The sequence below is a fragment of the Micromys minutus genome (assembly GCF_963924665.1).
Source record: "Micromys minutus genome assembly, chromosome: 5".
Taxonomy (NCBI): Eukaryota; Metazoa; Chordata; class Mammalia; order Rodentia; family Muridae; genus Micromys; species Micromys minutus.
Genome location: NC_137974.1, coordinates 4,992,071 through 5,007,549, shown reverse-complemented (window position 1 = coordinate 5,007,549; position 15,479 = coordinate 4,992,071). Strand labels below are relative to the sequence as shown.

General features: G+C 41.8%; 1 protein-coding gene across 1 annotated transcript in view; it reads right to left on the bottom strand.

Annotated features, from left to right (window-relative positions):
* Positions 1 to 15,479, bottom strand: part of VWA8 (von Willebrand factor A domain containing 8) — a 298,398-nt gene that overhangs the window by 177,075 nt on the left and 105,844 nt on the right. Inside the window, exons 13-15 of the mRNA XM_080917170.1 lie at positions 8,337 to 8,497; positions 6,445 to 6,558; positions 903 to 1,071 (exon numbers count right to left, since the gene is read on the bottom strand). Of these exons, the coding sequence (XP_080773296.1) occupies positions 903 to 1,071; positions 6,445 to 6,558; positions 8,337 to 8,497 (444 nt within the window). The remainder of the gene's footprint in view (positions 1 to 902; positions 1,072 to 6,444; positions 6,559 to 8,336; positions 8,498 to 15,479) is intronic.

Sequence of the window (15,479 nt, the reverse complement as noted above, 5' to 3'; positions counted from 1 at the left end):
CCAAGAATTCAAGTCTAGAAAGGCCATGTTTAACTCAATGACCTCTGAAGAGTAATTGCACAAATAACACACATTTCTTTTAATTACAAAAAGCTTTAATGAAAATAAATCAATTTAATAAATGTAAATAAATTCTACTTAAGCAATGACATGTTAATATTTTTAATTTAAAAGAGTGAGAAAGAGATATGAGTGGCATCCTGTAATCATTTTGGAAATACAGTGGTTCTGAGTTTCTTCAGCCACTTAAGTAACTAGAATTTTAAAAATTCTAATTATATTCTATGCATACCTTACATTGCTTATTTTAAAAATAAATCCTGTAGTGTAGAGCATAAAATGACTCCCATTTTTCAGATAAAGGAACCGGGACTAATCTGCCTGAGCTCTGGAAGCCGACAAAACACAAATGTGGCACATAGACTCAAGTGCTGAGACTGAGGTGTGTGAGCATCCATGACTGCTCACACAGACCCCAAATCAAACAATAGCTCTAGTGTTTAAGTGGTGGTCTTGCTTATGTAAAATGTTAATTAGTAGTGATACAGAATAGCACAGTCAAACAGAACTTTCTATGATGTTGGAAAATGTGGTTTTTTTTCTTTGCTACCTAATTCATTAGCTAAATGAGTTTCAAGTGGCTACCGAACAGGATGTATGTGGAGAAACTGAGTTTTGAAATGTTTTATTTAACATGGGCCATGAAACCCCACTAAAGTACATTTCCAGAGCTCCCAAAGAGCTAAACGTAATGCTCAGCTAATGTGGACATGGAAATCAAGGCTCTCGCAGAAGCTACAGGCTGGAGGGACACTCGGGAACTCTAGGGCTGCAGTTCACAGGGATCTGGCAGCTTCAGTGGGAGCAGTAATGGCCCAGTCTACAGCAGGTCTAACTCTTACCATCTCCTTTATCACCTGGAGCTCTTCACTTTTCACAAGTGGCTTCATGTGATGGAAAAAGAACATGGTTAGGAATTCTGGTCCCAGCCATTGCTGTGTTGAGCTTCCAACAACCGGGGGCTCTGCCAACGCAATGATTCTGAAGGAGGGGTGGATAGGAAAAATGGATCTAAAGGAAAGAAGAAGAAAAGCAAAACATAACTGTTCACAATAGAAACGGGGACATGAGGCATGGAGCTTAACAATAACACTCTCGTTCTATTAACAATGTCAAAGTTGTTCTCCAAAGAATAGAACTTTGGAAAAGATCCTAAGATTTCAAGAGACTGAGATAATTACTGCTAAATGAACAATATGCGCTCATGAAACGATAGCCTTCCCACAGTGGCTGCTCCAAAATCCCTTGAAATGCAACCACACCAAGTTTATATTCACTACACAGATCCTCCTTGTTTATCTAGTCACTTAAAGTCTTTTCAAAAATCTTCTTTTCAAGGAGCCCAGTCTGTATGAATCATAGAAAAACTAAAACACATCATTTGTGGTGGGGAAATATTTTAAAATATAGGCATTTAAGTCAGGAATATGGGGTCATATTAAATTTATGATCAGGTAAGCAAGAGATTATCTAGTAATTAAAAAAGCTAAAGAAAGCTGAAGGCCTTTGTCATTGATGCAAACATGTCCAAATTTTACAAACCATTTTCTTTAGCAAATGTCTGCTAGGAAATCTGTGGAAGCATGTCACTAGGATGACACCCGTGAGCAGTGAAGCATCTGAGTGACGGGAGTCAGAAAGTAAGCTCCCAGTATTACGGTCCAGCCAGGTGGGTGGTACTGGTGGCTTTTTTTTTTAAACCAATCCTACTAAGAATAACCAGTAACAAAACATTTTTAGAGGAGACTATAGTGCTTGCTGAGAGAAAACAGCTAAAAGTCCAGGTGCTTGCTAAGGTTTTAAGGAAAACAAAAATACAGCTATGAAACTGGCAATCACAAAAGCCAGGAGTTACAAGATTGGAGGCTGGGGCACCAGGAGGTGGGCATGCATGAGGTCAGAAGAACTTTGTAGGGCTCAGAGGAGAGAGAGCAGAAAGTAGACGTGGACAGCTCCATGTCCCGACTGCATAAAGGTTTCAGGTCACATCGTTATTCATAAGGTGGGAGAAATCAACTTCGGAAATTACCATCCTAAAGATGTAAGACTGAGTGAATTATTACAAGTTTATAGATATTTCACTTCACTGAACTTTTAAAAAAGTCACATTCCTGTGTGCGTGCGTGTGCGTGTGTGTGTGTGTGTGTGTGTGTGTGTGTGTGTGTGTGTGTGTGTGTGTTGTTGAGTGCTCATTCATACTACAGCGGACACTGCCTGTACGAGGTTAGGCAAGGCAGGTTAGCACAGTTCTGACTTCATGGGGCTCAATAACATATGCCAGATTCACCCCCGATCCTTCTGACTCTGGCTGGAGCTGGGCAGAAGGAAGGCCAATAGAGATGATTTGGCTGCAGAAAATTAAAGCTACAGATACAGTTTCTCACTTATGATGAGGGAGAGCAAATTAGAAATAAAAGTTAAAATCTAACCCAACAGACAAGCCAAAGGGGAAGCCTAATGAGTATTCTCAAACCAAGGAGCAGGAAGCACAGCACAGCTAAGCTGCAAGTTAGCAAAAGAGCAGCTGAACCAAGGAAAGCTAGTGGTCTGACTGTAGACATGGGGATGGTGCTTATCTGAAACACACACGCACTTCACTATTGGCTCTCACAAGCACTGGAGGGGGTAAGCAGGCCAACCAGATGGGGACCAATCCAGATACCACTTATGTGCTAGGCTGAAAGGCAGGCACATGCTGATGATAAAAACAGCCCCCCAAACCACTGAATAACAGGATGAGAAGGGCCTTGGTCTCTAGGTTCTCTCTGAAGGCTTCCGAGTATACAAATAGTTGTACAGGGAGTCATTTCCTGATCCTAAGTTTCCTAAGTATGCAAATTAGAGAGTAGAGTCTGTCAGTGTGAATCAGCAACCCTTGGGTAATCCCGAGGCTGAAGGGCCGAAGAAGCAATACAAGTATAAACAAAGACTATAAATATATAATATCGAGGTTAGGTCTAACTTTGTTAAAATTTAACAACGGCAACAAAATAAAGTGCAAGCTGTGGCTTTTCCTTCAGATAAACATGAATCATATCCTAAGGATTTCAGATGTTAGTAGCTAAAACTGCATTTTTAAAAACTATTTAAAGACTATTAGGGTTGAATATGTTTGTGGGTACAAGTTAAGTTTGAGAATGTAAAATCTTTTCTAACGTCCTTCATTATAAATGGAATGAAGCAGGCTGTGGCGGCGCATGCCTTGGTCCCAGCACTCTGGAGGCAGAGGCAGGTAGATCGCTGATGTTTGAGATCAGCCTGTTATGCAAAGTGAGTTCCAGGACAGCCAGGGCTACAAAGAGAAACCCTTTCTCAAAGCTAAAAACAGCCATAGTCAAAATAAAATAAAATAAAATAAAACGGGATGGGATGAGCACAAACCACTGCAACATGGACAGTCTCGAAGGAACGGAGTAGAAAAGCTGGCACAGAGGAGTGTGTACTGTGCTGCACGACTCACTGTAAACCAACTATCAACAAATGCATCATGACCAGAGAGAAAGGTGAAAATAGCAGGGCCGCCTTAACAAGGGTACAAAGGGGTTTCAAGAAACACAAATCTGCTCATTGTTGTGGTTGTGGTGATGAATGCATAAGCATGTACAAAATGATCAAATGGGATATGATAATATGCAGCACCACAGATCAATTGCACCTAAACAAAGCTCTTCCTAAAGAAGTGAGACTTCAATGAGCCGCAGGCTTTTGAAGGAGTTATACTACCTCTTGGTTGAAAACGTATTTAAATAACTTGAAAGACTGATACAGAAGGTTTCTATAACGACACAGATCGTGGGCTGCAACAGGAGTTTAAAATTGGCCTCCTATGGCATCACACTAATGCTTCCATCAAAACCAAAGTTACACAGATGTGAGCACAGGCCAAACGTTCTGTTCTTTCCACGCGAGAAGCCATCCTAATGCAGGCCGTTCAGAGCTGAGCACTGCGCTGACACAATCGCCGTGATTAGAAGGCTCCTTCCTGAGTTCTTTAGCAGTAAGGGATAAGAACTAAACACATTCTCCTGCTGAGAAGCTGGTCTCGCCCTGGCCTTGAGGGGTCTATTAGAGAAGCCGTACTCTCTGGATCAACAGACAAACAGAACACACAATAAAAGTGACTACACCTCACTGCTCCTTGATCATAAAAATGATCAGGATTAGCTTCAAACCACTCTGTTCCTGGGAGGGGTTTTATTTGCAAAACTTTGTATGACTGTTACAGAGAACATAGGTACTTTCAAAGGGGGGGGCTCTCATTTCCTGGATATTTGGAGGAAATACAGAACTCCAACACCCTACGGAAAACGGCCAGGCAAGCTCAGGAGCTGTTGCTCAGTTGCTTTGATTCATCCTTCTGAAAATCTGTCTTCTTTCCTGACCATGATTCTCATGCAAATAAAGTGCACGCACTGAGTGCACAGAGGGACGTGAGTGGGTGAACCAAACACTGAACCGAGCCACTTCCAAGCTCCAGCGCATTGATGAGTACACCTCAGAAAGCAGTTCTGAAACCCGCTGCTATTTGTGAATAAGCCAGGCAACAAGAAGCTGACATTTCCTTTCCATGACAAAAATAAAATGTGCATTCAATACTTAATACATCCCCCCTGGTTTGGGAGGCCTTTCTCATTTTCAGTGTGGGGAAAGTAAAGCTTTGGCTGCTCCGGTCAGAGTACGTGAGGAAGTTGTCATCATTGTAACTTCCCAGTGTGCCAATCTCCAAATAAGTGAGGACCCACCAGAAGGTACTGCCATGGCAGGCAACCACGAGAAGAGTGGCATGCAGTTGAAACCTATTTTTCTTCAGACGTAAAGACCTTTACACAAACATTCACACCCTTCATTCAGCTCGCCCCACGCGTTAAGACACTATTAGTTTATACACTTGGTCACACTGGCACGTGCCGTGCCATTTGGCATGCGCATTTTACTGACATAGTCACAAGTTTATCTATCCTCTCCATCTCAATAATCGGCTCCTGTAATTGCAAGGTTTCCTTTCATAATCATAGTAACATTATGACAGTAACAAAATTAATATTAATTCAATAGTAGGGAATAGACACACAGTACATATTTAACCATTTTTCATTTGGAGGTATAGGAAGGTTGTTACTGTATTGTGTACTGTGTGTGTGTGTGTGTGTGTGTGCTTGTTAGTACAGTGTGTGTGCCTGTGTTGTATACTGTGTGTGGGTGCTTGTTAGTACAGAGTGTGTTCCTGTGTTGTGTACTGTGTGTGCTTGTTAGTACAATGTGTGCCTGTGTTGTGTACTGTGTGTGCTTGTTAGTACAGTGTGTGTGCCTGTACTGTGTGTTATGTGTGTATCCTAAGTGCATGTGTGGGAGCAGACACAGCAACTTTCCTCAGCTGATTGTTCCCATTTTTATTCTGTTATATTTTTTGACACAAGGTCTTGCTGTAGGCCTAACCACCTTGGACCTCACTATGAAAAACAAGGCTGGCCTCCAGCTCAGAGAGGTCCCTGGCACATCTGCACCTCGGCTTGTACATTTATTTTTGAGACAGGGTCTCTAACTGAACCTGAAACTTTATCCACTTGGCTAAGCTAGTCAGCCAATTAGTTTCACAGACCTGCCCGCCTTGGCTAAACCTCTGCTTCATGCTAGGGTTATAGTCCCTATATGCACAGTCCCTGGCTTTTTATAAGGGTTTTGGGGATCCAAACTTAAAAACTCAAGCCTGTGTAGACAGTACTGTAACTACTGAGCCATTCTCCCAGACCTAATCTTTTTATTTGTGTTTTGTAAATGTTTCACTAATGTTTTATAAATGTTGTTTCCTGCCACAGAGTGAAAGCAAGCCTCACCCACTGCATCTGACTGCTATATCTAGGGAAAGAACTGTAAGAAAGCTGGGGGAGGGGGCCAACGATGCCTCAGAGACACCCCTAGTTATGCCCATGACTTCCTGGAAAAGTTGGCTTACCATCTTAAGAATACAGTTGAGACAGTTATTTGAAAGCAGGCTAAGAAGACAGTAGGGTTTGGATAAAACTTCACATTTTAGGAAGAGTCAGGCTATCCCATCCCCAGGACACCAAACTTAGTCATTTAGTTGTTGTTTTGTTTGACTCTGGTTTAGTTAAAAATAAGGAATGTTACTTTCACCTTAGCGGTAGTTAATGGTAAGAATAATGTACTCAAGAGCTAGCCAGATGGCTCCAAGGGTAAAGGTGCTTGCTGCCAAGCCACAGGATGAGTTCGATCCCTAAGACCCAACTGCCAGAAGAAGACAGAAGATTCCCTCAACTTGTCCTGACTTCTGTTTGTGAGCTGTAGTGTGTTTACCTACACATCCATGCACACACAATACACAAATGTTAAAAGACAAACTGATAATAATGTACAACAAATGACCTGTTCTGTAGCTGCTCATCGGTCAGTTGTAGCTGCTCCTTCAAGCACAGGTACCTGTCTTCCCTCAGCAGCCGAGATCCATCGTACAGGCTGAGCTCCCGGTCATGGATTAGTCTGATGGGAGAGGGGTTGGGGAAAACAAGTTAATCAATGACATCAGGAGAGGCAGAATCACCCCGTCAACATATCGCCATGCCAGTCACTGCTTGTGGCAAGCCTAACAGTTGTTAGGTGTACTTTTCACAACTGTTTAGTCGGTGCTGTTATATGTTATCCTTGGCTGACAAGCTGGACTCTGCAGAGGAGCAGTCCCAATGCCAGAGATGGGTATAAGGAGAAGAGGCATGAAGAAAGGAAGGAGGAAGTGGGGGGAAAAAGAAACAGCTGAATGAGTGTGTAGGCCAACCATGGGACAACCATTCATATAAGAGCCAGTTAGCGTACTCTCCAGAATCCAATGCAACTTTTAACGGGAAAGTATTATTAAGATATTTCTCCTGTTGGAATTTCAGGATTTAAGATATCAAAAGCCTCTGAAATAATTCCATCACTCTTCCACATGGCAGCCCTGAAGCAACTAGCTTCCCATAACTAGCAGTACTCTACTGCTAGGTACTGCAAAGGTCAGAGGGCAAAGACTATTACAGAAGCTATGAGCACAGGCAGTGCAGTCTAGAGGACCTGGGTTCAAGTCCAACACGCTCAACAATCAGAAGAGAGAAACCATTCCATCTCTCTAAATTTTACTATAAAATCAAGGCAAAAATGATTAAGACAACAATGCCAACCTCATACAGTTGGGTGTAAAAATTGAAGAAGTAATTTAAAATAGATGCTTAATATCACTGCTTGCTTAGTTGACTGTAAGTTACGATTTCAAATGCCCATGTTCAAGACTCCAGCCTAAATAGTGATTTCAAGAACTGGTAGGGATGGAGGCCAGGCATGGATTTTAAAGCTCCCTCCTGCAGGTGATCAGAGGCTAACACTGGAGCCTCTGGTTTAGCACAGCACAGGTTCCGGTGGCTGTTCTTTTGTCCTTGGTCAGACATCTGAGAGACAGCCAACAAGAGAGGGCTGAGTCTTATTTTGTATCCACATTTATCTGTTTGGCAGAGAACATTAAATGATGCCTGTGAAATGTGGTAAATCACAGAACTTTGTGATTATTTAACCCACACAAACCAAATCAGGATTAATACAACACATTGCAGCCTTCCAATCCACTCAGCGTCTGCATCTTGTCAGCGATAAAACTGTGGTTAGCTGGTTGAAGAAATGGCTTATTTCATTTATTTGACACTTCCCAGTAAGTCAGATTAAAGTCATGTAGCAGAAAAGGAATGAAAAGATCAGTAACCTCTGAAATGACTCAGGCTGTGAAGATTTTTCACAGAAATAAGACAGAGAATCTTCCGACATTAAGTTCTGGAAGGCTGGAGTTTTATTAATGTGTGGGAAGCTGTTTCTCACTCAAAATAAGAAAATGACGGCTACAAAAATGGTCATATCTGTGTCAATTGAGTGAAATAAACAAATATACATTTTATATTAAATCTTTTCTCTCAAAAAATTCAGTAATAATAAAACCATTCCAAGTCCAGCTCCAGCGCAGTCTGGGATGATGTCTGGTTAAGACCACATTGCAGAGCCTCCAGCTGTGGCTTACTGCATACACTCAGCTATGTCGTAAGCTTCTTGGAACCACGGCTGGGAGGCTGTCACCCTTCAGTCTTACCCAGCAAATTCTGATAGTCATGTGTTCATAACTAAATGTTAAAAATATTTTATTCAACTTAGTATTTTCTTCGACTTGAATACAGAACTGTAAATACCTCGGGACCTGAAAACTCGGCGTTTGGGTTGGCATAGAGACTGTCTGTGATGCAAACCTTTGCAGTACGGCCAGTGTGCCAGCGTTGACGCGGTGAATGCCATCCAACAGGACCAGCTTGCCCTCCCGAGCGGCACTCACCAGGGGTGAGGAGCGCCAGGCAGTGTCACCGTTGGGGAGTGTGTACCGCTGTTGCAGCAGGTCCCGTGCGGTCATATCCTAAAACCAGGCACCAGCAAAGCATTTGCACAGTTAATGTTAAAGTTCTATGCAATGTTTACTCAGCCTTGTAGACATTTCTCTGCACACATTTGTCTTCACACAGCATATGTCAAATAATAAACACAGTGTCTTCTCAAATCCACAGAGAAATATCACCAGGAAGCGTTAGGTATTTTTCCTTATTACATATTTGCTCAATGTAAGAATAAGGGTTTCCCTTCTTTCCCCTTGTATTTAGTGCTCCTTCCTCTTTCAAAAGGATGGTGGCAGTAATTACTACCACACTTTAATAGAATCAGACTCCATCACTGGACTTCTAGAGGGATCACAGTGTGAGTGTTCTCTTTCCCATGGAGAAGCCATGCATTCAGAGATGACTACTTTATCCAGCATACGTGTTTCCTTTTGAAAGGTCCTCCTGGGGCCCATGCCTTGAGTGCTGGGATTTTGAGAGGCTAATCGTAAAGGAGACAGGCGAAGTGCAGAACTGAGAAACAATAGCACAACACTTAAAAAGCACATCAAGAGCCCACACAGCAGCACTGAAACAGGGCAGCAAATGCAAGCAAGCCAGGGAGAGCTGTACTGTGTAAAACTACGTAAAACCTAGTGGTGCCTAAACAGGAACATAATTTCCTTATATGTGTTACTGGTGACTAGGACGTCTTAACAGTTTCAGATGCTCTTTGTGCTACTGCATCAAAGGTTAAACCTTTACCATCACCTTTATTCAAAATCTTATACTCCTTTGTAAGTTCTGTTGTAAACACTCGTGAGTTTAAAGCAGAAAACTAATATTTATAACAACAATCTCACTAAAACCAAGATTAAGATCTGGGTCTTTATTTCTTCTAATGGTTTCCCTATCAAAAAGGTACAGATTTCAAGGCTTCATAACCTGGTCACAGAACAGAGAGAAATCAAGCTGAACCAGCTAGACATGCCCTCCCTGGAACTAGCCCTCACAGAGTGAGAAGGTGCAGTGCGGGTTACTGGGAGCGAGCAGTCATTAGCAGTGTCCTCAGCTGTAGGTCCAGATGCCACACTAGTGACCGTAAGCACAACGTGACCGCTGGTACAGCACGGGCACATCTGCCATGGAGGCAGTCAACTTCTTTTTTCATTTTTGGATTCGGGGCCTATTACAGAGAAGGTAATTCACAACTGGTACTGAAACCCTGGGACCGTCCGTCATGGGCCCTAGCAGGGAAACTACTGAAACTACCTCTGTGGTTTGGTTTAATGGATGTGATATGCCCATCAAACTGCCTCCTAAGTAAGTACGCTTATGCCCAGAGCAGTGAATCTGTGAGCCTTGGTCACAGAAGCTTCTTTTATGCTTGTGGTCAACAGTGACTGCAGACTCATAACTGGTTGAAATACTGAGTGCTCAGTCATAAACAGAACTCTTCCAAGAGCAGGGAACACTGCAGAAGGAAGAATAGAAAACATGGTAATGGCAGTGGGACGAAAGTGTGGAATGCTAGCTTCCACATGCGGCATTGCTGTGATTGTCTGCAAAAATCTATACAATATAGGCCCCTCAACATCTCACTATGGGGAAGGGAGTCTCACGGCGTCCCATCCCTCCCTGAAGCTATGGATACTGGCTGGCAGAAGCAGAAACCTTCTCTACAGTGGTGTGCCACTGATAACATGTCCATGCTTCTGTATGAAACCACATGACATTCATTTGGGTCATGTTCCTCACCTCAAATAAGAGAAAAAAGTGGAAGGGAAGCTAGCTAGTAAGATGCTACCTGTCAGCATAGGTCAGAAGGGGACAACACAGGCTAACAAGGACAATGTGATCAAATGAATTATATGCATACATGAAAATGTCATAGTGAAATGCACTATTGCATGTGATAATCAAATAAAATATAGATAGATACAATTACCATTAAAAGGTAAGAACTTCAGAAACACAGATAGGATTAGATTAAATTATGAGGACATTTTTCTACATATATTTTATGTGTATGGGTGTTTTGTCTGCATGTATGTATGTGTAGTATATGCATGCCTGGTGTCTTCACAGGCCAGAAGATAACTAGGTAAGTACTGGGTCCTCTACAATATCGACAAGTGCTCTTAACCACTGAGCCATTTCTCCAGCCCCAGGCAGGGATTCTTAAACATAACATTGAAATTCAGCCAAGCTCCACAACCTTAGTTATGTCTCATGGAGACAACAGGGGTGGGGGAGGCAGTGGGGGCATGGGATATGGAACAGTAAGAAAGTGAACCACTGGGTGGGAAATAGAATCTTGAGTGTAAAAATAAACTTTATCGTGTACACTCAGAGGACCTGGTACAGGCTCTTGCCATCCCTGCGCTGCCGCATTGGTCTGTGGGTTAATGAGCCCCACTCAGTTCACTTAGAGGGCTTTGCTCTCCTGCTGTCCCCCATCCCATCTACCGCTTATATGCCTTCTGCCTCATCTTCCAAGGGATTCCTTGAGCTCTGAGGGCTAACAGCGCTTTTCAATTCAACTATTAATTTAAATTTTTATACAGGCTGTGTGAGCAGTAGCACTTGATACTGTCAATGACATCTAATCACAGCCAGGCCTAAAGCTAGCCATATCAGTGAGATGGTGCACACACGGCAGGGTAGACCTCTCCCCTCAGCACTGCTAAGTGTAAGTGGTTTTTTTTTTTTTTTTTTTTTTTTTTTTTTTTTTGGTACTCCCTATTTACATTTGAGAAGTTATCCCTTTACCCCACCCCGCTCCCATCTCCCCCCCCCCCCCCGCCCCCGCCAGTTGCCTTGACAAAGCTGCACTCCCTCCTGATCCCCCTCTCCACCCCATTGCCTTGGCATTCCCCTACATTGGGAAAACATGCCTTCTCTGGAACAAAAGCCTCTTCTCACATTGATGCCAGACACTGCTATCTTCAGCTACATGTGCAACTGGATCAATAGGTCTCTCAAAGTGTGCACAAAGGTTGGTGTTTTACTCCATGGAAGTTTTGGAGGGTTTGGTTGCTTGATAATGTTATCTTCCCATGAGGTTGCAACCCCTTTCAGCTCCTTAGGTCCTTTCTTTAGCAACCTCATTGGGGTCCCAAGTTTGGACTGATAGTTAGCTGCAAGCATACTCAGCTGTAACTATGTGACTCTAGCATAGTCCCTGGGGGGAGGGAGGATCTCTATCTGGTTCCTAACAGTAAGTACTTCTTGGCATCAGCTATAGTGCTTGGATTTGGTGACTGCATATGTGGTGGATCCCCAGGTGAGGCAGCTTCTGAGTGATCTTTTCTTTAATCCGTGTTCCTCTATTTGACCTTGCATTTCCTCCCATGAGAGTTTTGTTCTCTTTTCTAAGAAGGACTGAGGTATCCCCATTTTGGCCTTCCTTCGTTTGAGCTTCATGATGTCTGTGAATTGTTTCTTGGGTATTCAGAACTTTCTGGGGCTAGTATGCACTTATCAGTGAGAGCATACCATGTGTGTTCTTTTGTGACTGGGTTCCCTTACTCAGGATAATATTCTCTAGTTTCATCCATTTGCTTAGGAATTTTATAAAGTCATTGTTTCTAATAGCTGAGTAGTACTCCATTGTGTAAATGTATCACAATTTCTGTATCCATTCATCTACTGAAAGACATCTGGGTTTTTTTCCAGCTTCTGGCTATTATAAATAAGGCTGCTATGAACATGGTGGAGCATGTGTCCTTGTTATATGTTGGAGCATCTTTGGCGTATATGTCCTGGAGTGGTATAGCTGGGTCCTCAGGTAATACTATGTCCAATTTTCTGAGGAACTTCCAGACTGATTTTCAGAATGGTTGTACCAGCTTACAACCCCACCAACAGTGGAGGAGTGTTCCTCTTTCTCCACATCCTCACCAGCATCTGCTGTCACCTGAGTTTTTTATCTTAGCCATTCTGACTAGTGTGAGGTTCAATCTCAGGGTTCTTGTGTAGGAAAAGTTAGAAATCAAAGTGTATCAGTAGAGCATTTTCATATTCAAATCATTTTAAAAATCAAACATGAGTATATATACATACAAAATACATACATACATAAAACCTTTTAAAATATTAGAACAAGTTAACCTAGAACTCTCAACTAACTATTCCAGACAAAATATTCACTACACATATGTCCCATCACATACTGTCCGAAAGTTGTAAAACAAATACATGCCTTGGCACAGTGATTCAAAACCCAGGCAATGTTTCAGAAATTGCTGGAGACAAGCTTAGGCTCTACCTCTCTTAAGAGTCAGACTGAATAGGTCTAACCTCACTGTTTTTATTAACATTACATCTGTAGCTCTGCTATGTTTACTAGGCAATCGTCTTTTATAAGGAATGAAGTTAATGTGAGCCTGAACTTCAGTTATTTACCCCCTCCTTATTCTATTAGTACTTAATAAGGTTGTACAAGGACAAGCACAATGGGCAAGGAAGTACCATAAAGGAGAAGGTGGGGCCCCCTTACTGCCTGGCTGGGAGGCAGACTGCTTGCCCTGTATGCAGAAGTTTGCATGCATAATCACAGCACTGGCTGGGCTGTGAGATTATGCCCTGAAAATGGACATTCTTCAACAAATAAACAACAACAACAAAGGAACAGTAAAAGCACACTCCGACTGGATTCTGAGTGGTGGTGGGAAGGTCGCAGCATGGCGTCATGTTTAACAGGGAAATGAATGGATGCTGACTATGGAAATCCAGGTCCACAGTGAACTGGGGACACACTGACCCACTTCAGCTCTAATCTTGGTTTTGTCCCCCCAAAAGGAGACGAGGAATATTCTGCGTCTGTCGTGAGAAACTCAGCATCCCAGGAAGTTGTTTTGCTGTACTGCAAATTTCTAACCTGGCTCACCCCTTATAGTGAGTGGAGCAAAATTAGAACAACTATTTGTTGCTACAAAACAAAGCAAGTTGTCACAGATCAATATTAACCTGTCCTATTACTACAAACCACATCTACACACCAGAAATAACCTTCCTTCATTAAGTCTTCAAAACAAATAATCAATGGCATTTTACAGACTGGTCCAGTTCATTTGATCACCTCAACTTTCTGTATACCTTCATGAAAGTCATTCGTTTCTAGCTTACTATAATAAGAAAAAGCATTCCTTTTAATGTGTGCTGCTGACTTTCATAAGTCTCTGTACTGAAGATAAAAGTTTAGCCATTCAAGGAAATAACTGGCTCCATTTCCTCACAACACTAAATATCAGAAGTTACAGTCAGCTGTGTGTTATTTCCCTTACATTAAAATTCAAGAGCAGCAAACTAAACATCCACAGAACTGGACCTAAACAAGCACAATCAATGCAAACCCTCAGTGGTTAGGGATAAGAATTAATTTCAGGTAAAATACTCATCAGTAAAACATGCAATTTTCAAGTGTGGTTTCAACATCTTATGTATTCATTTAAAAAAAAAAAAAGATTTATTCATTTACATATTCATGTATATGAGTTCTTTGCCTGCATGTATGTCTGAACACCAAAAGAAGGCATTAGATCCCATTATAGATGGTTAGAAGCCACCATGTAGGTACAGGGAATCAAAACCAGGTCCTCTGCAAAAACAGCAAGTGCTCTTAGCTGCTGAGCCATCTCTCCAGCCCTTTACATGTTTTCATGTATAGTATTTGGCTTTTAATTCCCTGTAAAATGGCCTCAATTACATCAGCTTTGCTACCGCTGCTGTAAAGTGTCTTTAAATAAAACAACTGACATATAACCATCCTTGGTAACCAAGAGCACTTTCAGCTTGTCCAGGGAATTCAAGTTCAGTTCTCAACACTTCCATGATGGCTCACAACCACCTGTAACTCCAGTTCCAGAGGATCAAATGCTGTGTCTGGTCACCATAGGCAACAGGCAAGCACACAGTACACTCACATACATGAAAGCAAACACTCATATACATAAAATAAAATTATGTAAATCATTTAAATGTCTTAGTTAAAGAAATTATGTCTCTAGGTGGATATTATTCTTTATCACTTAAAATATCAACAGTGGGCATTGGTTATTCTATTTTTGGTAAGAATTATAAGTAAATGCTAACAACTATGTTGGTTTTTGAAAGACATTAGCTATAATCCTGTAAGCTAAGTCTTCCAAATACAGAGATATAAATGGATAAGAGATTTAAACATATATAGATAGATAAAATAGAGTTGGATAGATGATAAATAGATATAGATGCAGACACATATTTAGACAGATATATTGATAAATATGATGATATAGATAGATTCGGATATATAGGTCAATGCAGAGTTACAGATATAGACATGGGTATAGATATCCTATTAGACATACACACACTAAGAAGAAACTCCTGTCTTCAGTGAATAAAGGCATACATTAAGATTAGCTGATAATTCAAACCTCCAATTTAACAATAGGGATTATGTCTCTATCAATGTGTAAACACCCACAGTAGTGACAACACCTTGTTTACAAAGCCGAAGCAACCTCAGTGAGCAGAGCACAGGGTGTGCCAACAAGAGGTTTCCATCTATTATGAAGTTCTGCTAACCTTCCCCGTGCTCCTCCCTCACATTCTTCTTTTAAAGACCTTCTCATCTGTCACATAGAAACAAATGTTTGCCTTTATGTGCACATGAGATATTGGCATCACAAGTCTGCCATGACTGTTTCAGCTACTTTTCTATGGACAGTTCACAGAATTTTGAAACATATCTCTATCCTTTGAAACCACTAGGATCTATTTGGAGATAATTTACTCTAGTTACAGACTCACTTCATTAACACAAAAAACATCTGGGGCTGGTGCCATGGCTTTGTGGGTAAAAGTACCTGCTGCACAAGTCTGACAAAAGGAGCCGAGTACACAGGACTTACTGTAGAGAAAGAAAATTGACTCCCCTGCACTGGTCTCTGACACGCACACATGCACACGTGCACACTGTGAACATGTGTGCGCACTGTGACATGTACACTCAAACACACAGTAATTAAAGTTTCTCTT